The 26,346-nt window shown below is 38.5% G+C and overlaps 1 protein-coding gene and 1 pseudogene across 9 annotated transcripts in view; both read left to right on the top strand.

The window, feature by feature from the left end:
- The window catches only part of STXBP5L (syntaxin binding protein 5L), a 236,220-nt gene that overhangs the window by 54,786 nt on the left and 155,088 nt on the right, over positions 1-26,346 (top strand). For all 8 annotated transcript variants that reach the window (XM_084802614.1, XM_084802611.1, XM_084802609.1 and 5 more), the window contains exons 5-6: positions 3,078-3,178; positions 22,704-22,838. In XM_084802614.1, coding sequence (XP_084658740.1) covers positions 3,078-3,178; positions 22,704-22,838 — 236 coding nt within the window. The remainder of the gene's footprint in view (positions 1-3,077; positions 3,179-22,703; positions 22,839-26,346) is intronic.
- Positions 8,203-8,584, top strand: LOC311608022 (large ribosomal subunit protein eL22-like; annotated as a pseudogene). Its single transcript has one exon. The product of its transcript is annotated as a large ribosomal subunit protein eL22-like (transcript).

The following is a 26,346-nucleotide window of genomic DNA, read 5'->3' on the forward strand; positions in this document are numbered from 1 at the left end:
TAACTAAGCCCAGTTGCTGCCAGGATAGTGGGATCTGTCAGACCTGACCATGTTTTTGGAGGATTGTGGAAGGACTTGGGAACTTTGGACTTGAAAAGCCATTAAGTATTGAGAGCTCAGTGGGATGTTCTGTGGGAGCTTGGAAGCTAAGAATGCTGACAGCAGCACAGAAGACGGAGGCCTGACTTGTGTGGTGTTCAAGGGAGGTTTAAAGACTCTTTCAGGCTGCTTGCTATTTTGAACTAAGATTCTGTTCTTCTGGTCAGCTGGGGCTAAAGAGTCAGTCATTATTAACAAGAGCAGCACCACTGAAGTGAAGCCTTTGCTTTCCTGAGACAGTCAAGACGTGCTAGCTAGAACTGAGTGATTAAATGGTGAGGAAGAAGAGACCAGAATCACTGAGGTGAATCTGGGAAGTGTTTCCTGAGAGCAAAGAGAAGCTATGTTCCAGAGGCAGCCAAGGTTGTACCTCATGCTGGCAGCATAACTGGGTAGTGTAAGAGTCACCCAGGTGGTGCTGGTTTTGAAGTCATGAAGGGGTCATGGAGAGCAGCTGAGGTTTGGCACTGTGAGAGGGCAGGAGAGGCCATGGGTGAAGGTGCAGCCTCGGTGGCAGCTGAAGGTTCAGGACTGAAGGGGTCAAACAGGGAAGTTGAGGCTTAGCTTCACGAGAGGAGTCTGTGAGAGACTACTGGTAACAGTGCAGCCCAGTGGCAGCAGAAGACCCCAGCATTTTGGAGGTGCCAGTCCCATGGGATGACTGCCAAGTCCAGCAGCAGGAGTGGAAGAGGGCCAGCCAGAGCCTATAAGACAAGCTATGTGCTGCAGGAGGCAGAGCTGGCTAAGTAACCCAAGCCCTTTGGAGGATTCTAGAAGATCATGAGTGGATCCCAGACAGTGGACAGTTGGAGTTTGGTTTTACTTTGACTTGATTGTGACTGTGCCCTGGTTCGTCCCTCTTGAAGTAAGAAAGTATTTAATTCATTTGCTATTTTACTGGAGCCCACAGGTGACAGACCTTCAATTTCAAGACACTTTGGGGTTTTAAAAGAGATTGGCTATTTTAAAGGGACGGAAATTTTAATGAGCTCGAATTTTTAAAGATTTTGAAACTTTTAACGTTATTTATGTTTTTAATGTGATATCTTGGGGACAAATAAGAAAGGAAGGGTTGTGGCTTAATAAGGATGTGCTTGTGTGTCAAGTTGACAAGGAATCAGTGTGTTGACTAGTCAGTCTTATGTCACCTTGACACAGGCTAGAGTTATCTGAATGGAGAGAACCCCAATTGAGAAAATGCCTCCACATGGACCAACTGGAAGGCATTTTCTTAGTGATTGTTGGAGGTGGGCTTAGCCCATTGTGGGTGGTGTTATCCCTGGGCTGGTGGTCCCGGGTCCTATAAGAAAGCAGGTTGAGCAAGCCATGGGAAGCAAGCCTGTAAGCAGCACCCCTCCATGGCCTCTGCGTCAGCTCCTGCCTCCGGGATCCTGCCCTGTTTGAGCTCCTGTCCTGACTTCCTTCAGTGATGAACAGTGATGAGGAAGTGTAAGCCAAATTAGGCCCCCTCCCCCAATGTCTTTAGTCATGGTGTTTCATCACAGTGATAGCAACCCTAACTAAGACAGATACAGAGTCATTTTGGTTTAGGAACAATTTCAGAAAGACATTTAAAGTCTTCTTTATCCTAATTTCTAGACAAGAGATAAAGTTGGGAAAATTTTTAAAGTTTTTTTAAAATGTAGAATACAAATGAGAATGTATGTGACCAATGTTGCAAACTATGAAAGATTACCTGTAACAAAAACCTTTGGAAAATGTGTAAGAAATTTTAGATATTTCAAGACTCCCATGCTTCTTCCAGATAAGTATTAGAGAACACGTGGTGCCCTAGGGTAGCTTAGGTGACATGTCAGTCAGGAAGATACCACTGTAGTAAAAGTTCTGAGCCATTTAAGCTGACCTTTAGACATCAGTGAAATTGTGTGTGTGTGTGTGTGTGTAAACTTAGTTATCTGTGCATACACTTTCTGCTACGTTCAATGGTAGAATACATGGTATTGTATTTGAGCTAGGATTAATTTGTAATTGGTGGGATAAGATAAAAAATAATTTTAGTATTATTTTTAGAGTTATACTTAACTCAAGGTGGAGAAATATTATATAGTGGGGTTTTTTAATATCACAGGTAAATCTTTTTAGACTGTAAGCAGCTGGTCAAATTATAAAATACATAATTTTAAGGAGGCACACATAATTTTTAGATACAAAGAAAATTGAAGGCTAATCTTACATGACCTGTATCTGATTGATAAAACTGAGTTGGGTATTAGTTTCTCTGTGAAGTTATATGATATTCATGTGAATAGTAGAAACAAAATTTTAAACTATTTTCCTGAGGGAAATTTTAAAAAAACCCTTTACTAGTCACAATGATGCTGCCCTGATTTGCTTTTAGCAGCTGTGATAAATACCATGACCAAAAGCAGCATGGGGAGGAATTGGTCTATTTCATCTACCAGGTTAGAGTCCATCACTGAGGGAATTGAGCACGAGAAGTGCAGCAGTAACTTGAAGCAGAAACAATGGAGGAATGCTGTGGCTGGGTTGGCCGCTCCGACTCATGCTCAGCCAGCTTCTTAGACAACCTGCGACCAGGCTGGGCGTGGCATATGGGTTTCTGCATCCCCTTCCACTGATTAGCAGTCAAGAAACACGCCACAGACTTGCCCCAGGTGGGTCTGATGGAGGGAGGCAGTTCCTCAGTTGAGGGCCCTTCCTCACACGTAACTCTAGTTTGCATCAAGTTGATAATAAAATCTAACCATTATAAATGGCATAACAGTTACTTCTCTCTAGCAGTAAATAGGGATTTCTGAACAAGTCATCGTGGCCATCCATATATAGTAAGTCACCTGCCTCTTCAACTCAGCATCCTCAAACTTTCCTACTGTAATTTCCCTTCTTTTTTTCTAGGTTATATAAACACATAGCTATTCAAGCAATGTCAAATCCAAAAGGTATTGATTCTAGTATCCTAATAGATAAGCTGCATACTTTGTCATCTTTTGTCACAGGGCGCTTTGGTTAGTGCGAGTTCAGACGATACACTTCATTTGTGGAATCTGAGACAGAAAAGGCCAGCCATTCTTCACTCTCTCAAGTTTAACAGAGAACGGTAAGATCACCTGTGCTGCCTAACTGTTATGTACGACAGAACTGTTTTTGGTGCAGGTTTCATGCTAGCTCAACAGATGTTTTCTCTTATAAATCTGTGCTATTGTCAGAAAGGTTTTCTTCATAGAAAACACATAATTAAGATATGGTCAGCCACTTACGAAACTGTGAAATACCTAAACCTTTTGTTCTCTAAGCTATGAACATCACTTCAGCAATCATATTTTCTTTACCCTGGGCTATGGCGATGAAACTCAGACCTAAGGTTAAAAAGTTAGATTAAAAACAATTTTTTTTACATATTTTGATAATGTAAGACATCTCCTATATACCAACCCTGATCTGATTATCTAAATACTTCTTAATGGTAGAATACTGAATGAAAGTTTTAGAGTCCAAAATGTGTCAGTTCTAATTAAACACTGAATTTTAGTGTTGCCAAAGATGGTATTTTGATCAAACTTTGATTGATTCCATTCTTTTTAGAATGATCACATCCAGGGGATTATTTGAATGCAAATAGGAGATGTTATTTCATTAGTAATAAATTATATCACATTTTACTCTTTCCAGTGTTTGAGTCAGTTGGACCTAGACATATGCACACCACTTAACTAATGATCACCCGTGAGTGATCAAGTAAACACGGAAGAGCACCGTAACTATGTAGAATAGTCTATGGCTTGGGACTATTTTTTACAGTCCCAACCAGACTTTTTATAGTGAACGGGAAAGCGCAACATAGGAAAATTTGTTATTGATGAGAAGAGAAACCTTTGAGAATTAAATTTACACAGATTTACGAACACCAGTCAAGGCAACAAAAACACTGGAGGAAAGCAGCCTTGACGGAGAGTCTAACTTGGCGCTTGTTTTGTTGCATGGCAATAGTTCATATGAATCAGTGTTCTTTTAGCAGATATTTTTTAAATTATTAGTTTTTAAAAAAGATTTTATGTATTTTATGGATATGAATGCTCTGTCTTCATGTACACCTGCATGCCAGGAGAGGGCGCTGGAGGGTATGGATGGCTGCGAGCCACCATGTGGTTACTCAGGACCTCTGGAAGTACAACCAGTGCTCTTAACTGCTGAGCCATCTCTCCAGCCCCTTTTGGCAGATCTTAATGATATTATAAATATGAGAAAATGGAATGGTAGCCATGTAGAAATTATTATACTTTTAGTATTTTTCACCTCATGTGCATAATATGTGAGAGTTAAATTATTAAGTATTCTGAATAAAAGTCATGACTATTGTATGCCACTGCTCTATGAATTGCCATCTTTATAGCTAGTATTCTTTACCATGAGGCAAATTAGCACTTAATAATTTACTAAGCTAGTCATAGGCACTATAGTGCTGTACTACTAAAAATATGGCCTAGTCAGATTGTTGTGCTGCTCACACGACTTCCTTGAGGAGGGGCGGTGGGAGATGATGCAGCTGGTAAGTGCTTGCTGTGCAAGCGTGAGGTCCTGAGTGTGCATCCTTAGCATCCCTGGTGGGGGTGGAGACAAGTAGGTACATCCCTGGAGCTCACTGGAGAGCCAGCCTAGCCAAATCATGAGTTCTAGGTTCAGTGAGATGAGTGTGTCTCAAGAAAACAACAACAACAGCAAAGCTACTGTCATCAAGGAGGAAACTTGCTGATAACGTCTAACATCAAAACACACACATCCATGCACACAAACACACACGCGCTCACACTCCCACACACCTTTTCCTTTTTCTTTTTCAGTGCTTCGCGTTAATCTGATTGTTCGCTTTTGTACCAGTTGACAAAGTGCATTGAAGTTTTTTTTGTTTGTTTTGGTTTGCTTCCTCACCGGTCAGACATTAAAGGGATGTTATGGTCCCATTTATGACTCTCTTAGGAGGAAGAAATATTGATGATCACTATTTCAGCTTTAATTTTATTATCTCAGTTGAAGTGAGTTAATTGGTAGCAATTGAAGAGGCAAGCTGACAGGTTTAGTACAAGTTTACATCCTAAGAACTCTAAAAACATTGTTTTGTTTAAGAGGACTTAAATGTTTATGTTTTATGTGTATGGGTGCTTTGTTTGCGTGACTGTACACTATGTGCACGCCTCATGCCCGTGGAGGCTTAAGGGTGTCAGATGCCCTTGGATTGGAGTAAGACAGTTGCGGGACACCATATGGGTGCTGGGACTCAAACCTCAGTCCTGTTAACCATTGAACCACCTCTCCAGCCTCAGACTGTTTTGTTTTAATTTTAATAATATAATAGTATATAATAATAATATCACTATATTATTATTATTATTACATATGTCGTCATAATACTTGAAGTATGCTTCTATCTCCTGATCCTTGCATTCCTTTCAAATACATTTTAGACTGACACGTGAAACAGGTACTCTTGACTTTGGTAATGTGACCTGAGAAATGAATAAAACATTCTCATTTTTTATAAAACAATCTTTGCTGTCACTGATTCACTGATCGTGAATTTTCATAATGTTAGAGAAAGCACAGAGTGTTTTACATGTTTGTAGATGAAATTCGATATGTAAACTGATTTATAGAGCCTTAAATTATTAGAACCTATTATGTCAGTTCACATTTTTTGACTGTGGTACTCTTCCTGCTCATTTAGCCAAAATATGTCTAAGGACTATTAACTAAACAAAGGGAAGGTATATTTTGCTAACAACTCTATAATTTAAAAAGCTATCTAGAAAATCTGATTGCTTTACGAGGAAAAAATATGAATAATATATTTGCTTGGTTCAATATTCAAAATATACAAGATTTTATGTACTAAGGAATATTTAAGTTTCTAAGTCATATATACTATATTTTTGTTTGTCCCATGTTGTCTCCCAAACCTTCCTTTCCCCACAGCATCTTTTTGTCTCTAATATCCTCCTCTTCTCCTTTGTTTTTTTGTCTTTCCCACCATCGTCTTTTAAATTCCCCCCCCCCCCAAATCACATGGTCCCCTTTCTAGTTTCCTGGCCTTTGCCTATATTTATGTCCACCTAGATGCACATGTTCACTCAGCAGTTCCAGGTTAGGATTTTCACATAAGGGAAGACATATGGAGGAGGCTTTGTTTCTCTCTGAGTCCACTCCCAGTGTTCCCATCCTCTCTGTAATCAATATCCAGCATCCCCCTTCATCACCAGCAGCTATCCTGACAATCGCTAGGCTCTCAGCACCAGACCGGGCCCACTGAGGTGCTGAACTTCTTGGACTGATGCTTTGTGAGGTTCTCTCTCATTCAGAGATGTGGAAGGCTGTTGCTGGATTACCCAGCTTCTAGTGTATAAACCAATGTAATAGACTCGTGTGTGTGTGTGTGTGTGTGTGTGTGTGTGTGTGTGTGTGTGTGTGTGTGTTCTATAGGTCCTGTTCCCTTGGAGAACCCTATTTAATACACACATCTCTCAGAGAATCTCATAGGAGAACTCACAACGAAGTATCCACTTTCAGTCTGTCTTTATTGTTGGCAACATTTAGTGAGTTGCAAATTGGTGTAGGGCATTGGCTTCTTACTGGATGTTGGTTAAGTCTATGTTCTGTTTGCTGTATGGGGAGACAGAACACATACATCAACTTAGATAGAAAACCCATGACAGACCAAATAACAATTGCACCAAAATCCAACTTGGTGAACCAATCAGTAGTCACTGGGGTTACTAACAGGAGTATGGGGGAAGGGTCAAAAGCAGCTGCCTCCTGTAAAAGCCCATCACAGGACAGCATAGATGGTGGCGATTGGATGAAAGCTGCGTTCCTGGAGCTCTCTGTACAACTTAGAAGCAGTTCAGTGGGTCCAGGAAACTGCTCTCTGTTGTCGCTGGACTGATTGTGTCTCCTCTCCCAGCAGTTAGTCCCTTCCTCCATCAAGTTTTGTTTTTGTTTTCTGCTCCTATAACTCTAAAGTGGGGCTCTCCTGAAGCTTGTAAGTTTCTGCTTTCCCAGAAGTGTGAAGTTTGTTTTTATCCTGAGTCTAGTGAGCCGCTTCCTCCCTCCTGGAGGAAGTGTTTTAATCCAGAGGAAATCGATACATAACAACGACAGGTCAGCTCCTGCAGGGCAACCTTCTTCTCAAAACCAGTAAGATGGCAAGAGTTCTTCCAGAGACATAGGCCATAGTCGTGTGTAAGCACCATAGAAATGACAAACCACGATCGTTGCTGCGTTTTGTTGGGTAAAAACAAGTGGCAGGTGTTATGTACACTCAAGGGCAAGAATACTAGGAAGATCATGGGATATAGCCTCCATAGATCTGGTGTGTGTGTGTGTGTGTGTGTGTGTGTGTGTGTGTGTGTGTGTGCGCGCGCACACGCATAGTGCATAAGTGGGGACAATTTGCAAGAGTCAGTTTTCTTTCCACCATGTGGGTTCTGGAGATAGAACTCTGGTGGTGACGATCACCTTTTACACACTGAGCCATCCTGCCATCCCACGTCCATGAATCTTCTATATAATATTGTGATATAATGGCATTGTAATATGTATCAGTGCATGCTAGATTATCTAATATTTTGATCTTTATTTCTTTTTTTTTTTTTTGGTTTTTCGAGACAGAGTCTCTCTGTGTAGCCTTGGCTGTCCTGGACTCACTTTGTAGACCAGGCTGGCCTCGAACTCACAGCGATCTGCCTGCCTCTGCCTCCCGAGTGCTGGGATTAAAGGCGTGTGCCACCACGCCCGGCTGATCTTTATTTCTTATAATTTTATAGATGGTTCTTGACTCATACTCACCAAATGTTAAATTATAGAGGTTTAGAGAATATTAAATATGCTTAACCTATTAAGCACCATGGCTTAGTAAGTCAGCAGACTTGAGAGTATCAGTTATTTGCCATCACAAACATACTGCTGGGTAGCAGTTTCACAGAGTCATACGTACATGAGAGTATCACACTGGGTATTGGTAGTCCAGCAAACGATCAAAATAAAACCAGAAGTATATTTTGCACTTAATGCCTGCCACTTTCATAATATAGTAATATAAAAAATAAGACCCTTTCTGCCTTCTCTGTCACCATGGAGCCCCTGAAAAAGTTTGTAGGGGAGCAGGGGAAAAAAAAGAAGTAGGCTTTGAAGGTCACTCTTGACTGCGCCCATCCTGTAGAACACAGAATCATGCATGCTGCCAATTTTGAGCAGTTCCCCCAGAAGAGAATCAAGGTGAATGGGGAAGGTGGGAATCTTGGTGGAGAGGTGGTGACCATCAAATGGAGCAAGAGCAAGATCACTGTCACTTCTGAGGTGCCTTTCTCTAAAAGGCATTTGGAATATCTCACCAAAAAAAGATTTGAAGAACAATCCTCAGGACTGGTTGCGTGTTGTTGCCAACAGCTAAGAGAGTTATCAGTGGCATTACTTCCAGATTAACCAAGATGAAGAAGAGGAGGATGAGGATTAAGACACATTGGTCTGTTTATTATTTATTAATTTATAAATAAAATTTAGGGACAAAAAGGTTAAATATTCAAAGGCTAGAACCCATCTGTGTTTGAAATGACTTTCTTCTTCCTGAATATTTTTTATTCTTCACAGTGATTTTGTTAGAGTAAATTCTCTTCATTTTTTTTTTTTTTTGCTATTTCAGAACAACATTAAAGAAGCTTTTTACTTTGAGATAATTATAGATTTCTAGGAACCTTCAAAAAGTACTGGACAGAAGCTCCATAGTTCATTCACCTAGTTTCTCCGAAAGCCAGTGCTTTTACCTGTATTCTCATAAATGTGCAGGCGTATGTAACTGAATCTACATGGTCATATGTGACTTTATGATGCATATACTCATGTGACTACCACTACACTCGAGAAACAAACTGGTCACTATCACAAAGACCTATATAGCTTCTGCTAACCCCATATAACCACACTCACCTGGGCCTCCTGTTCTTAACCCCAGAAAATCCACTCATGCACAGCTTAACTCTCTAATTTGTCACTCATTTTCCATGTGAATGAAATTATGTAGTAAATGTTTGAAGCCTGGATTTTCACCGAGGATATTTCTTGGAAGGTCATTCAAATATCAGTACTTTATTTCCTTTTATTTTTAAGTATTATCTCACAGTATTGATGGTTTGTTCAGAGTATCTGGGTTGCTTTTAAGTTTTAATTATACAAAATCCTTATGATCCTAATTTTTCATTTCTCTGCTAAAATTATTGCCTAAGAATGCAATTGCTAGTCTTATGATGATGGTTTAATTTTATAAGAAGATTTAAAGTTATTTTACCAAATGGCTATTAAATTACATTCCTAGAAGATATATAAGCAGAGATCATTTCTCCAAATTCTAAGTAGGATTTGGTCTTATCATTGCTTTTTATTTTCTAAGTAGTGACTAGCTTTGGAGTTTTAACTTGTGTTTGCCGAATGGATAGAAAGTATTGATCATCTTTGTATCTCTCTATTTTCTGGCCTTAAGTCCTTTGTGAGAAAACAGACAAGGACTGCGTCTGAGGGTCTATGTTTGGCTAAATGTTCCGTTCTCACCATCTGGCTCTTTATCATCTTATCTTTGAACTTGGGTTCTATACATGGTCCTAATGGAACTTAGTAGCATGCTATGAACCAAGGCACCATATGTCTTATGCTATTTCTTTCCATACTGTTTTTACTGTTGTATTTTCAGTGTTCATTGTATATCTTCCCAAAACTGAGCCTTGAGTTTGGGGAGCTGTGCTTAGAAATACCTATGATTGAGACACCCCCCCCCCCCATGGGAGACAGCCAACCCCTGACACTATTGACATCACTCTGCTATGCTTGCAGATGGGAGCCTGGCATAGCTGTCCTGGGTGACAGGCCCCACCCAGCAGCTGATGGAAACAGATGCAGAGACTCACAGCCAAACATTGCGTGGAACACAGAGAGTCTTGCAGAAGAGTAGGGGGCAGCAGGATAGAAAGACCCAGAGGGGACAGGAGCTTCACAAAAAGACCAACAGAGACACCGAACAGGGCTCAGAGGGAGACTGAAGCTCCAACCAAGGGCCATGCAGAGATTGGACCTAGGCCCCAACACAGATGTAGCTGATGGGCAGCTCGGTCCTCATAAGGGTCCCCTAGGAAGGGGAACAGAGGCTGACTATGACATGCACTCTGTTGCCTGCTTTTTGATCACTTTGCCCTGGCCTGGCTACCTTGTCAGGCCACAGGGGAAGAGGATACCCTCAGTCTTGATGCAATTTGATGTGCTGGGTGTGGAGAGGGCCTCCCTTTCTCTGAGAAGTAGGGAGGACAGGGAAAACAGGGAGGGAAAGTGAGTCCAGGAGGAGAGGAGGGAGGGGGCTATGACCAGGATGTAAAGTAACTAATAAAATAAAAATAAATACCTATGATTTGTTAAATGTTCTGCTATCACTGTCTTGATTTTTTTTTAATCTTTGCTTTTCACTTTTGTAAGTCTAGTATAACAGTAGGACATGTTTATAAATAGAGGAATGTGATAATATGTAACTCTTGTGTTTTGCTGTTTTTCCGCATATATAGTGTTGTAGTATCTGTGATTATAAGGTAATCACAGTGTTTATTTCTAAATAAGCACCAGGAGATGTATCGGCGCTGCCATAGAGGAGCCAGACAGCCGAGGAGAACCTGTATTGGCTACTTTTGTGTCAATTTGACACAGGCTAGAATTACTTGGGAAGTAACTGAGAAAATGCCTCCATAAGATCAAGAGGTAGGCAGGCACACAATCTGTTTTCTTAATTAGTGGTTGATGTGGGCGGGCCCAGCCCATTGTGGGTGGGGCCATCTTTGGGCTGCTGGTCCTGGATTCTCTAAGGAAGCAGGCTGAGCAAGCAGCACCCCACCACGGCCTCTGCATCAGCCCCTGCCTCCAGGTTCCTCCCTTGGTTTCTTGCCCTGACTTTCCTGGATGATGAGTTTAAAGCTCTAAGTTAAAATAAACTCTCTTCTACCCAAGCTGATTTGCGCATGGTGTTACATCACAGCAATAGAAATCCTAACTAAAATAGGGCCATAATTTTCATACAGACTGCAATTTGCCTCAACTAGGAAGAGATGGCAGTGACATTCTAAGAATTACTCCATCTTACTGCTTTTTTCATGTTATTTTCCTTTGTCTGCTGATGATAATTATGGTCACTTAGCTTATGATAATGATGAAGAAAAGTTATAGAGAACCACAGTTTGTCTCCCAAGTCCTTCCCTGCACATTAGGAAACCAAATATTGACCATAATGGTGGCATGCACGCATTAGCAAGTGAGAGAAAAGTAAGTTCTAGTTGTGAAGTTCTTTGATAAAAATCTCCCTGTCGCTCTCTCACATGCGCGCGTGCACACACATACATATGTAAATATATAAACTGTAAAACAATCATTTTAATAACAGCATATGAGTTATGTGTATCATTTTGTTCGAATTTGAAACTGCTGGTACACAAAATAAAAATGAGTGTTAAATCATTTTGAAACGTAAATTGAAAACTTTTCTTTCTTTAGAGAAATGAGAATGAAAAGTCAAGAGACAAACTACTTCATTTTTTAAAACTGTCAATACTCACTCTCTCAGGTGTTCAGATGTTTGATCTTCCTTTAGTCTTATTTTGCTGAGTTTATTCTGTTTTTTGTAGTACAGTTCCTTTGCATGCTTCGGTTTACATCCTTTTCCAAATTAGGTGAGTTCTTGTATATTATTTCTTTGACTGTTCATTTTAGATTCATTATTTCAGTCTTGTCCATTTGTACTCTAAGTAAGGTTTTCCTAGTTCTTAGTATAATGGATGATTTAAAGAATTTTTTTATGTATTCTTTTCTCATATATTACATCCTGACCACAGTTTCTCTCCCCTTCTCTCCCCCCTCCTTTCCCAATCCCTCCTCCCCATCTACCCTCTCTTCCCCCGTCCACTCAGATTCTGTTTCTCTTCAGAAAAGGGCAGGCCTCTCCTCACAGGCATCACCAAATACGGTGTATCAAACTGCAGTAAAACTAGGCACTTCCCTCATATTAAGGCTGGACAAGGCAACCCAGTAGGAGGAAAAGGGTTCCCAAAGCAGTCAAAAGAGTCAGAGCCAGCTCCCGCCCCCACTGTTAGGAGTTCCAGAACTGTAAACATACACAGAGGACCTAGGCCAGACCTGTGCAGGCTCCCTGGTTGTTGGTTCATTCCCTGTGATGCCCTGTGGTCCCAGGTTAGTTGATTCTATGGATTTCCTTGTGTTGTCCTTTACATAGATGCAGAAATAGTCAATAAAATACTTACAAACCAAATCTAAGGACACATCAGAAAGATAATCCACTGTGATCACGTAGGCTTCATCCCAGAGCTGCAGGCATGGCTCAACATACAAAGATCTGTCAAAGTAATCCACCATTAAAAAAAAAAACTGAAAGAAAAAAACCATGAACATCTCATTAGATGCTAAAAGGCCTTTGATGAATGTTTTTTTTTTTTTAATGTAAACTTAGACACTTTCTGGAATGTGTTATAAAATTCTTAATTCTTAAGTAACCTTACATTGGATGGGTTTTTCCCCTTCTCTGGAGGATGTCTGAGTTAAGGAGAGGTGCTTTGTGTTGCTAGAAGTACTTTGTATTCTATTGTGGGGTGGAGTTTGTAGCTGTGCACTGTGCTTCCACTTTACCGCTCCCACACAGGAATACTTCACTCCTGCCCTTCACATAGCCTCACTGACCTGCTCCTCTCACCCACAAATCAAGAGATAGTCAAGAAATTTAAGTGAAGTTACAAATCATTGTTTCTGTTTTTATAGCAGAAATACTAACATAAGTCTGGGGTACTACCTCTAGGGGGAAAAAAAGTCTCCAAGCTTTCCCTGGTAGAGCTGAAGGAAGCCAATTTGTTCATTTGTAAAAGGTTTAACGTCTTTAAAAGGGAGGTTTGCATATTGTCTGAAGAATTGTACAAGTAGAAATGCTGTTCCCTTGTTGTTTGTTTGTACTAATAGACTTGATGTAAACATTTTAGTTTTCTTCCACTGGAATAGGATTAGTTTCAAAGATGCTAAGAGACTTCATTTCTCTCTCCACCTCACCTTTTCTTCTACCCCCCTCTCTCCTCTCCATCTCTTTCTCTTCTTGAAAACTATAAAATTTCTGTATCTGAAAACGGGGAAGAATCTTAAAGCCATCCACTAACACCTCTTTTAAAATAACAGATTGCATGTAAACATATTTTCATCAGTTACTTTTCTCATAGCTGTGAGAAAACATCTGACATAAAGCAGCTCACGGAAAGAAGGGCTTCTTTTGGCTCAGAGTGGAGAAGCATGCGGCAGGACACAGGGGAGCCGGTCATTTGGGTCTGCAGTCAGGAAACAGAGATAGCCGCTGGTGCTTAGCTTGCTTTCTTCACTTTTCTTTTTATTCAGTCTGGGCCCCCAGCCCATGGGCGGATTGCCACCCACCCTCAGGGTAGGTCTTCCTTCCTTAGTGAAACCACTCTGGAAATGCCACCACAGACAGGTCCAGAGGCACGTCTCCTAGGCGATTCTAAGTCCAGCTAAGCTAAGGGTGAAGATGACAGACAGCTCGTACATTTAACCCAGTTTAGAAGAACTAGTCATTTGAAAGTTTGTTAATGCTAGCCCAAAATTTGAGTTTGTTTTGCAACTTCCTTATATACCATTCCCACTTGTAGTTTATGTAGCTATGAAGGCTATCCAGTCTCTATTGAAAAATAAGATTGCTCAAACTGCCAGTTAATAAAAATGTTCCTTGCTTTGATAGCACTGCTAACCCTAACACACTTGCATGCTATGATTTTCAAATATTTTACTAACTCAGGCACCATTTCCTAGATGGAAACTCTGGTTGATCAATAAACTTATAGCATATAAATTTATGAATAAGTGGAAATGCCATATAATACATGGATGGCCTAAGTGAGCATATGAAAATTAACTTGTGCAATTTTGTAGTCATTGATTATAGGGTGGAATTATTGCTTTTTTTAACTCAAGGGCAAGCAAAACTCTCATTCTTTTTCTTTTGGTTTGAGCCATTGTTAACCTAACTTTCCATGACTGTATTCATGCTAGTTGATGCTTTTTAGAGCCAAAATTCAGATTTTTTTATGTCCTTAATTAATATAATATCTATTATATAAATTTTCATGCCATGGTCCTAATGTGTGTAACTATGTCCCCTGTGTGATTAAGCACCTTGATAACCTTCTCACAGTGGACAAGGAAATGACTAATGGAAACTTTCCCCTTCTGGTAACTGCTTCTACTTAACACAATGTGATGAGTTCACAACTTTTACATTTGAGTAAGAAAGCATAGAGAATGTAATTTTTAGTGTGATATAAAATGCTTGCCATACAACTGACTTCTGTCAGTTAAGTGAAAGGCTATAGGCCATTAGGTAATTAATCATTTTAAGGAAAGATAAAAATTAGCTAATAGAACTTGTCCTGGAGATTCACTCGGTACCCCAAACTTCAACACACTAGACAGCAGGACTGCGGTGAGTTTGAGGCCAACCTTGGATATGTTATGAATTCTCGTCTCAAGAGACCTAAAGAAGAAGGTAAAATAAAGTAACAGTCTATAAAACATTGTAATTTAAAATGCAATGAGAGCCGGGCGTGGTGGTACACACCTTTAATCCCAGCACTCAGGAGGAAGAGGCAGAGGCAGAGGCAGAGGCAGGTGGGTCGATGTGAGTTCGAGGCCAGCCTGGTCTACAAAGTGAGCCTAGGACAGCCAAGGCTGCACAGAGAAACCCTGTCTCAAAAAAACAAAAACAAAATATAAATAAATAAAATAAAAATAAAAAATAAAATGCAATGAGGAAATAAGTTTAGGAATTTAGGACAGAATGTATGTCTCATTTTAGTTTAATTCTATATATGAATTAAAATAATAAACTACTGGTTTCTCCAGTTTTCTTAAAATTTAAATTTCCAAAAGGGTATGGATGTGTTGTATACGTTTTATGTCTCCAACATCAAATACAGGTACATATTAACTATAAAGTATTTATGTTTATTAATCTTATATGTGCTAATCATTATTTCTAGTATATTTTTGGCAATGTAAATTGAGAATGTATAACACCATATGAAATATTTTGATCTATATATTTTTTGATTGTTCCAAGAAACAATATGTTGAAAAAATAGGATTAATATGCTATAATTTCCATGAAAAATTTGCCCATTAAACTACTTTTCATGACAATTTCAGCAAATTTATATGAAACCACTTAGAGAAGTAAAAATAGATAAATTAATGATTAGTACCAAATTGTGGCCTGCATAGCTAATGTGGTCCATGCTTCCTTTAGGAACAAGTCTAGGCTGTTAAAACATAATTCTGCTTTTTAATGTATATGTTATCTGTGTTTGTTTTTGTACTGCTGTGTAAAAGTTGAGAAGTTGTAAGGCAAACTGGGTGATATTTAAAGTTCAAAACATTTACTGTGTTTTAGTACATTACAGAATAAATTTACTGCCTCTAATTTAGGTTATTGCTGAGTTACTTTATTGGTTGCAGAAGTTTGACTTGGTTTGTGTTATGTTAGACAGCTCCTTGAGTGATGACAAGTGATTGTGTGAGGTTTTTGTTGAAAGATTAGTTGGTTGATAGCCCACTAAGACTATGACTGAAATTTAGCCGAATAGTCATTCTTCTTAATTTGGTCTTTTATATAATAGTTCTAGCAAACATAGTTTATTTAAAATCATGAGCTTGTTTTACTTCAGGAAATTTTTCTTTTCTTTCTTTCTTTCTTTTTTTTTTTAACGTGTTAAAATTCCTGCCTGTCAGTATTTTTGACTCAGGGGATGCTGTCTGCTTCTTTGCAGACTGTTGTCATTACCCTCTTCCTCCTCCTCTCCTTCCCTTCATAACTTTTTATATTTAACCAGGGACCACATCACCACGTCCCTGCTGTCATAACAGTAATTCAGGCTCCTATCCTGGAACTTGAAGAGTCATCATTCATCCATACAAAAATACTTCTAATCTGTTCTGTAGATAGTCTCATAGAATTTGCCTTATGAAGTCTGAACGTGATTAAGATTTACCTGGTGCCTCTTTCCTAAGATGCAGTTTATGATTTTGAAAGTCTGAAGTGAGGCCTCAGTGTTTGGTTTTGTGATAAATGTTTAGCTAGTCTTTATGCAGCTGGTCAGTGGACCCTTACTTTGATAGCAACAACTGAAGATGTTGTTCCGTGTCCCCTGGAGGGGGAGACCTGGTGGCACTCAGAGGAAGGATAGCAAGTTACCAAGAAGAGACTTGATACCCTATGAGCATATACAGGGGGAGGAGGTCCCCCTCAGTCACAGTCATAGGGGAGAGGAGTAAGGGGAAAATGGGAGGGAGGGAGGAATGGGAGGATACAAGGGATGGGACAACAATTGAGATATAATATGAATAAATTAATAAAATATATTTAAAAATAAAATTGAAAAAATCTTTAGGCAAATAAACACCTAATTTTAATGTGTGTTCTAAGATTCTATCCACAGAAATTGCGATTCATTAGGTATGAATGGTGCATAAAAACCTGATTAAATTCTATTTTGTTTTAAAGATTTTTTTTTGCCTTATGAGTTATGACAATGTTTTCTTAAACTGAGATCTATGGGCATTGTCTGGGGTTGTGAATGTTCCATGGTAATTTTTTACTTAAAATGCTTTTATTTTTATATTAAATTAATTCTAACATTCTAAATGATTTGAACAGATTGTTTTATCCAGAAATTCAGCTATACAGGCTCAGTTTACAATGTTGGCTTTGTATTTATGATTATGTTAATGCTAAATAGTTTAATTTTGTTATGGATTAATAACATATCAGAAGTGTGCTGTCTGTGTGTTAGGTGTTTTGTAACACACCATTATCTCAGGGAACATGAGAGTAAAGATTGATTTGGGCTCATGGTTTCAGATGTGTCAGCCTGCAGTCACATGACCATCATGAGGCAGAGCATCATGCATAGCAATGTAGAAGGATGAAACTATCCAGCTCATGGAAACAAAGAAGCAGAGAGAGAGCGTGCCTGAGATACAAGGCTTTGTCTCCTCCCCGCTTTTTATCCAGATCCCCAGCTATAGCATAATGTCATTCCCATCCAGGGCAGGCACTTCCCCTGTAGTTAATAATTTCTTTAAATATATGCACAGATACACAACACCAGGGCCAGAGATAAAGCCCAGTAGTAGAGCACTTAGCTAAAATGTGTTTATTACTCAGAACTATTTTTTTTTTAATCTAACAATCACAAAAATCATAAAAATTCCATTCATGTCAAATCGTTTTAAATAAGATACCATGTGCTGCGAAACAAAGAGTTTAAAGCAGTTCTGGTGTATAAAGTGGTGAAGAAACACAAAGAATAATCACACCAAACTTAAAAAAAGAAGTTAGACATCAAACACATAGCTATTTGTACCGAAAGCATGGGAGCTTCCAGGCAGCCCTGCCCTGCCCTGTTCCAGAGGCCTCTTGGCAGTGCAGCCCCGTCATGCTGTCTGCATCCAGTTTATCAGCCTGGCTAATTGCATGACAACGGTGAGCCCGGTTCCCCTGTGGGCCACTTAGCCATGGCTACTCCTCACTTCCCTTTTCTTTCTTTCTTTCTTTCTTTCTTTCTTTCTTTCTTTCTTCCTTCCTTCCTTCCTTCCTTTCTTTCTTTCTTCTTTCTTTCTTTTTTTTGGGGGGGGGCGGGGAGGGTTTTATGAATCCCAGGCAGGGGCTTGAACTCACTGTGTAGCCAGGGATGATCTTGAACTTCTGATCTTCTTCCTCCACCTCTTGAGTGCTGGGATTACAGGTGTGGCCACCATGCTGGTTTATGAGGTGCGGGGCGTCTTGCATGATAGGCAAGCATACCAGCTGGGCTACATCCTAGTCCCCTCTTCCTAGAAAACATCATAGTAAATGCACATGTAGGGGAGAAGAGGTCCCTCTCCCTTAGTGCAGGGTCAGCTCCCGGGACAACTGCACCTTAGGCAGGTGAAGCTCTTTGCTTGTAATTACCCAGATTTTCCCATTTCCCAATTGAGATGCCATGGTGGGGGTGGGGGGGAGACGGTCTGCCTCCCACTGAGACGGGGCTGCTGGGGCCTTGGCCACCTTGCTTAAGAATTTGACACATTTGTTGTATTCAGAAACTTGAGCTGTAGGATGCTGTTAAGAGTCTGTTTATATTTTTGGAATATTTGTATTACAAATAGCTAATAAAGGCTGGTTTAAAAACCTAAAAAAAAACAAAAAACCAAACACATATATTGTCATGTTATAAAAAATTAAAATATCACATATTGCAGAATTTATAGATGGACTCCTAAGTGAGGATCAGGAAGAATTAAAGTATGTACCTTTTTTTAGTTTGAAAAATTCTTATTTTGTATATTGACTTTTAATGTAATGATTCAAATGGAATGTTCATTTCTTTAATTTTCCTTACTCTCCAATAAGGCTCTTCTTCTGAGGGTTTTATAGATATTAGCACACTTTGATTTTACTTTTCTTGTGTACTCACTTTTATCTCTCACCACATATGTATCAGGTGATGAGGATGGAGTGTGTGTGTGTGTGTGTGTGTGTGTGTGTGTGTGTTATAATACAAGTTTCTATAAAGTCTCATTCAGTAAGGTTGAATAGATGAATGGATGGGAAGATTAAAAATATTTTAAATGCTTTGTGATATTCAATATAAATAGAGAAGTAAGATTATTTTTCTAAGGCGTACCTATAACAGATTAAAATTACCTATGTATTAGATGGTGGTAGTGAAAATGAATTATAAATGAAGACTTAATGAATATAATGAATGTAAGGCTATCAATTATTTAGATTACCGAGTACACAGAACAAGCACAATCATACCCTTTGCCCATGTCATTCGTCTGAAGTCACAACTGTTTTATTCAGATAAAGTTTGGAAATCCTAAATGGCTATTCTAATCCTGTACAACAGGTGAATGATGGTAGCAGATGGGACCGTGCTTCTGTTTCTGTCAGGATTTTCTCCTGGCGTGCCTTCTTTCTGTTCTATAATGTCTGTTTACATTAGAGTTCCACCTCCTGCCTCAGGCTCCATCACTGAACCTAGCAGTTCTCAGATTTTACCTGCTGAGATCACCGTGTCATTTTGAGGTCTCCTCATGTCCTGTTTGAAACTCTTAGATTGTTTTCTCCATCTCTCTGTGATTCAGAAAGGGTGGTTTTGTATCTTCTTCAAAATGAGTTCCTATTTCAACTGAAGCTTAAAGAGAAAACTGATCATCCATTGCCTAGAAACATGACCATCAAGTTATTTCCTGTGTACTATTAGTAAATATCCCTTGGAGACAGCTTTTCTAGACTTCATGTGTTAATCAACGATTTCCAGTATCATATAGGTTACTCATTAATTAGAAAAATCAATGAACTTTGCAGTTGTTTATGTCATGTCAGCTATCTGGTGTTTTTAGTGCCATATGCCTGGTGCTTTCCACAGGATAGATAGCATCGGGTTCAGAGAGTCAGGATATTGAAACATTCGGTGTGGCAGGCTGAGGACATGCATGGGACACACTGGATGTTCACTGTTTACTCTTGTTGGACCATTGCACTCATAAGTCTCACACTTACGTGTATTATAAGATGAAACCAAGTGAATTTGCCATTCACATTAAAAAAAAAGTTTATCTGCCTGCTTAATATCAAAATTTTGTTCAATTCTTCTGATAGCTCACCAGATACTCTTTCAAGGGAACTCTAGGAAACATTTGATGTGGTAGCATGTTCTGGCAAGAGATTAACTGTGAATTTATTGCATTGTGCCCCTTAATTATCTTTTTTTTTTAAAGTATTATTTTTCTCCATTAACCTATTTATTTACTTTACATTCTGATCACAGCACCCTCCTCCTAGAGCCTCCCCCCACCATACCCCTGTCCCCTATTCTGCCTTCTCCTTCTTCTCAGAGAAGAGGGAGGTCCCACATGGGTACCAACTCATCCTGGCACATTAAAACACTACAGGACTAGGCACATGCTTTCCCACTGAGGCCAGACATGGCAGCGCAGTTAGGAGAACAAAATCCCAGAGGCAGGCATCAGAGTCAGAGAGGGCCCCTGACCCAGTTGCTGGGGGACCCACGTGAAGACCAAGCTGTGCAACTGATATATATGTGTAGGGGGCCTAGGACAAGTCCGTGCATGCCTTTTGGTTGGCGGGTCAGTCTCCGTGAGCCCCTTTGGGTCCAGGTTGATTGACTCTGTAGGTCTTCTAGTGAAGTCTTTGACCCCTCTGGCTCCCTAAATTGATCCCCAACTCTTCTGTAGGACTTCCAAAGCTTTGTCTAATGTTTGGCTGTGGGTATCTGCTTTTTAAGAATGTCTAGAGGGCTGGAGAGATGGCTCAGAGGTTAAGAGCACTGTCTGTTCTTCCAACGGTCCTGAGCTCATTTCCCAGCAACCACATGGTGGCTCACAACCATCTATATTGAGATCTGGTACCTTCTTCTGGCATGCAGGCAGGATACTGTATAAATAATAAATAAGTGAATCTAAAAAAATTGTCTAGAAGGGTTTGATGAGATGGCTCAGCAGTTGAGAGCACTGGCTACTCTTTCAGAGGTCCTGAGTTCAATTCCCAGCAACCACATGGTGGCTCATGACCACCTATAAAGGGATCTGATGCCCTTTTCTGGCGTGCAGGTGTACATATAGACCGAGCACTCATACATTAAAAAAGTTGTCTAGAATAGCACAATGAATTCAAATTAGAGAGACTAATTACAATGTTGATAGAGAGTCATTAAAATTCATATTTCATGTGTAGTAATCCCGATGGGTCTCAGAGCTAGCCAGAAAGCCCATTATGAATAAGAGTCTAGAACAATACAACTAAAAGAAATCTTGTACAGTGGCACATGTCTGTGATTCCAGTACTCGTACATTCAGATGGGAGGTAGAGGAAAGTGAAGGCCCCCACAGGGAAAAACTAGCCTGATGTATGCAACACCATGTTGAGGAAGAGGAAACTCTACCTTAAATGAGGTGGAAAGAGTAGACTTTCCACTTTGTTTAAGACCGGAGATTGCCCTCTGACGTCCACGTTCACACCGTGGTATATGTGAGCCCTCACACGCAAGCATGCACTCTCACGTTGTACACACACACACACCACTAAGAAGAGAATACAGTGATTCTCTGACTGTAACCATTTTCCTCCTGATACTTAAATGCCAAGCATCTGAACAAAGTAAATGATTTATGCTCTCACACAGAGATAACTACTACTTCTCTACGAACTCTGAAATTTATCTTCATTATGTACCTAACTTATCTTTGAAGTGACTTTTATTTAAATAAACAAACAGTGGAGGTCAGGGGGAAGGCACTGATCTTCTAGCTGAACAGGAATGGTTTGCATCACAGTTTTTCCAGGTACACTTATTAGCTGTTGGACTTTGGCAATTATAAAGCAAAGAGTTTCAGTCCCATGTATGCATCTATAGAGACAAAGTTAAATGTTTATAGAACAGAGTTTTATAATTTATATTGTATTTTGTATATAATATGAAAAGCACTTAGAATTATCTCTATTATATTAGGTAGTTTAAATGACCTTGTAGAGTGGTTCCATTTTCAAAGTAGATACCTAGTTACAGTTTTAGAAGTATTAATTATCAGAACATTCTTTGTCAATTTGAATATATGTGCCTATTGTGGTTTAATAAAAATATCTAAAAACGAAGTTCAACTTTCTGGTCCTGAAAAAAATATTTTCAGTTTTTTCTATGTAAGACAGAAATGCATATTTGTTTTTCACTAAATTCAGGATGACAGATAGTGCAGTTGACCTCTTAGAAATAGTGGTGACCAGAAGCATTGCCAGGGAAGAAGGAAACTGTGCGGGAAGGCTGGGGAAGGAAGGCTGGGGAAGGAAGGCTGGGGGGAGGCTGGGGAAGGTTGAGGGAGGCTGGGGGAGGCTGGGGGAGGCTGGGGGAGGCTGGGGAAGGCTGGGGGAGGCTGGGGGAGGCTGGGGAAGGTTGGGGGAGGCTGGGGAAGGCTGGGGGAGGCTGGGGAAGACCCGGGAAGGCTCATCAACTGGTACTATAGTGTCCAAAATGAAAAGGAAGCTCTGAAATACTGTCACACAGTATGACTGTAAATGACAATAAAGCACCACCATTTACTAATGTTGGAGGAAAAGATTTCATAAGTCTTCATAATTTAGAGGTGGTAAATCTGATTTAAATATTTTCAGGGTTCATATGTATCAAACACGTTGCTCCCATCATTAGCAACAACTTTTATATTTTTGTGTATTGGCCAAAAAATGCAAACCATAAATTCATGTCCATACTAGGTACTTATTTAATAATGATTAGAATTATTAATTTTAATGATATATTATTACTTTTGTCCTATGTTCTCTTATTTGTAAGGAAGTGCTACCTCAGTACATAGGTTTTCCTGCCACTTATATAAATATAACTATATGTTAGTGTGATGTGTGTAAGGAAAATGTACTGATCAAATGTAAAATTCAGATATTTTCATTGTAATTTTCTTTCTTTCAGAATTACTTACTGTCATCTACCTTTCCAGAGTAAATGGCTCTATGTTGGAACAGAAAGAGGAAATACACATATTGTAAATATTGAATCTTTCATTCTTTCTGGATATGTCATCATGTGGAACAAAGCAATTGAACTGTAAGTTTGCACTTGGCTGTCACTTTGACTAAAATATCACATGTATATTATGTAACCTGTGAGATTATAGTTAGGTGATAAATCTATTGTTAATGCATAATTAAATGAAACTGAACTAAAATAAAACCATAGATTACCTTAAAATAGATATAGTTGTATTAATGTGTGTTATTTTTATACATTGTAAATACTGTGAATGATAAATGCTTACACATATCAACCACGATGATAAAATAGGATAACACCACAGTTTATTCATGTAAATTGTCTCATGATATTATAATTGCCATTAGCATAGCCATGGTGAGAATGGATTGTTTTATATGAAAATAATCACAATCAGTAGAAATGCTTATTAATGATAATGGTTTATCTCTTACCTTGCTGGAATATTGTTCTGAGTTCAAAGAAAAGCAGTCTACTTCATGTTTTGATAATACAGCTTGAAGATTTTTATTTCATTTCATTATTTTATGTGTGGGTCTTTTGCCGGCATGTGTGCCTGTGCACCATTATGCATGCGGAGGCTGGAAGAGGCGGTCAGATGCCCTGGAACTGGAGTTGCAGGTGGCTGTGAGCTGCCTCCTCATCAGGGCTGGGTACCAAACCTGCATCCCCTGGAAGGACAGTTAGGGCTCTTCTGAGCCATCTCTCCAGCACTACCGCTTTAGCTCCGGAATAATTGGTATTTAAGTTTCTGCACATGTAAAGAGGGAAATATTTCAATTTGTTTGGACTTCAAGTATCATCTCTTTGTGTAGTACACATATAAGCATATTTTGAACATGATTTTAATAAGAAAAGTTTTATTTGTTGTCAGTTTCATACATATTAACTCATTACAAAGTATTTTTGACTTGATGCTGACTCATTTTCCTGTGTATTCTGTTAGTCTCTGAAGTTCTAATGAAAACGCTGTTTTTAATGAATTTTAAATCTGTTCTGATTGCTCTAATCTCAATGATTTTAATTATACTAGATTTTTCTAAAGTGTGTCCCATAGAATTAATTCCACTGTAATAAATAAAAATTTAAATATTAACTCCCAGTCTCCCAAATTGTCTTTTGGCCACTCTCTACTTTTTAAGATACGTTGGAAATATACTATTTCAGAATTCTGTCACTTTTCTGACAGTGATGCTTTGCTAGTGATACTTTCTGGAGTTTTGGAAGTTATGTTAGAAAAACAGACAGAAAATACACCAGCATGTAGATAGTCATTATCTTTAAGTAACAAAACAGCATAAACATTTCCCCCTTAACTTTTAATATATAAAAACAAATAAGTTCTCTTTTATACTCCAAAATTTCATTACAAATAATTATTGAATGTTGAGTAATTTTCTGGAACATTTTTATACATGTGTGTTTTATACATTTTTGTACATTGTAAGGCTTAGAGTGGAAGAATATAACATGTGGTGTAACCTGTATTTACAAAGTATATTTTTAATATGATTCTATATGGAATAGATCAATAATTTTGGAAACAAATGAATATTTGGTTGCATTTGCAAGTAGACTTACAATGCAAATTTGTAAAGGTATAATACTTGACATTGCTTAACTCAGAGTTTCTAAATGCTTAAGTATAGATTATTATTATTATTATTATTATTATTATTATTATTATTATTATTATTTTGGTTTTTTGAGACAGGGTTTCTCTGTGTAGCCTTGGCCATCCTGGACTCACTTTGTAGACCAGGCTGGCCTCGAATTCACAGCGATCCGCCTGCCTCTGCCTCCCGAGTGCTGGGATTAAAGGCGTGCGCCACCACGCCCAGATTTAGATTATTCTTTTTATGAAACATCTTAATTGTTTTCACTAGTTTTTCATGCAATACTCTTTAATAATTGTTGGTCTGACCAAGCCCAAAAGAGAGATAGCAGTTTTGGTTTGTCGACTGTTATTATTTACTAAAGAACAATTAATGACATAGCTCTGTGTCAGAAGCATTTACTTCCTAGAATACCATAGTAATATCTAAGTGTATATTATATACGAATAGAATGAAAAACAGCTCTATGAACTTTCCTTTGTAACCCTGTGTACTTTTTTTCTTTAAAATATTCTCTAGAAAACAAATAGTAATTCTGATTTTCAAATAGAACAACAATTGCAGTACATACTGTTGAATATGATCTATTTTTTTTGTCACTAGATTGTATCATGGTTTTCTTGTTATAGGTAGTTTAATATGTATGTGTAATAATATAAATGTATATGTAAAAATAAAATATTTTTAAAAATTAATATAGATGTATTCAGTAAGGTCAGTTGTACTATATCCATTTTTATGAATGGGATAAATTAATCCACTCTCAAAATTTACCAATATCTAATTTATATATTTCTTTGAGTCAATTTGAGAAGTTAGATTTGTCATAGAACAGTAAAGACTATTCAAATCTTAGAAACTATTTTAAAAGCAATAAGTAAATCTAGGATTTTCTTATACTAACTCCCATTCATAAACAATGAATATAGTACAAAATTGACCTTAAGAAATAAAGTAGATGGTTGGAGAGATGGCTCTTCCAAAGGTCCTGAGTTCAGTTCCCAGCAACCACCTGGTGGCTCACAACCATCTATAATGAGATCTGATGCCCTTTTCTGGCATGTAGGCACACATGCAGGCAGAATACTGTATGCATAATAAATAAATATTAAAAACAAAAGAAATAAAGTGGAACTGTGCCAATTCAGTCACAGCTAGATTACCCTTCCTGTATACAGCTTATTTGCTTTCTTGCCCTCTGCATCAACTGGATCATGGGAAAGGCTGTAGACAATTGAGAAACAATTCTTCAGTCATGCCAGGCTATTTCATGTTTAACTATGACATAATTATATTCAATAATCATGTAAAATTAGATTTGTGAAAAAACTATGCCAGATAATCAAAGTACAATACATTTACGGTCAGATTGACGTGATCTCTTTAACTTTTAATTGTGCTGTTGTACACATAATTATTTATTATTAGTTACACTAGAAAATCAGATGAAATAGACATAATCAATGAGTTAGATTTCTCCCAGGTTGCCAGTTTTCTGTAGGATAGCTATTACCAGTTCATCACTAAAAAAGTTCTCTTTAAATCCAGAGTGCGACTGTGCTTTGCTTTAGGGAAAATTTCATAGGAAATTTCTTGTCAAAGGAGATCTTATATTAGGTAAGCACTTTAAAAATTTGGTTGAAATAGTTTTACTACACAAGCCTGTGGCTGTAGCATTTCTCCATATTAATAAAAGCTATTAAAAATACCCAGGACTCAAATTTTACAAAAGTGTAATTAAAAGTTCCATTTTCAAAGATAGAACTTTATTTTCATATCTGATTTTTAAAAAACAAAAACAAAAACAACTCTACTCTAATAGATTTAGTAGGAAGATGACAAGTAGTTCCCAAGGGAAGCGAAAACTCAAGTGCATCGGAGGCTTAGCCCTGCTACCTATCCTGGCCGTGCATTCCAGCTTGATCTTGATTTCATTGCTGTTCTCT

The sequence above is a fragment of the Acomys minous genome, assembly GCF_964271855.1.
Source record: "Acomys minous genome assembly, chromosome: 11".
NCBI lineage: Eukaryota > Metazoa > Chordata > Mammalia > Rodentia > Muridae > Acomys > Acomys minous.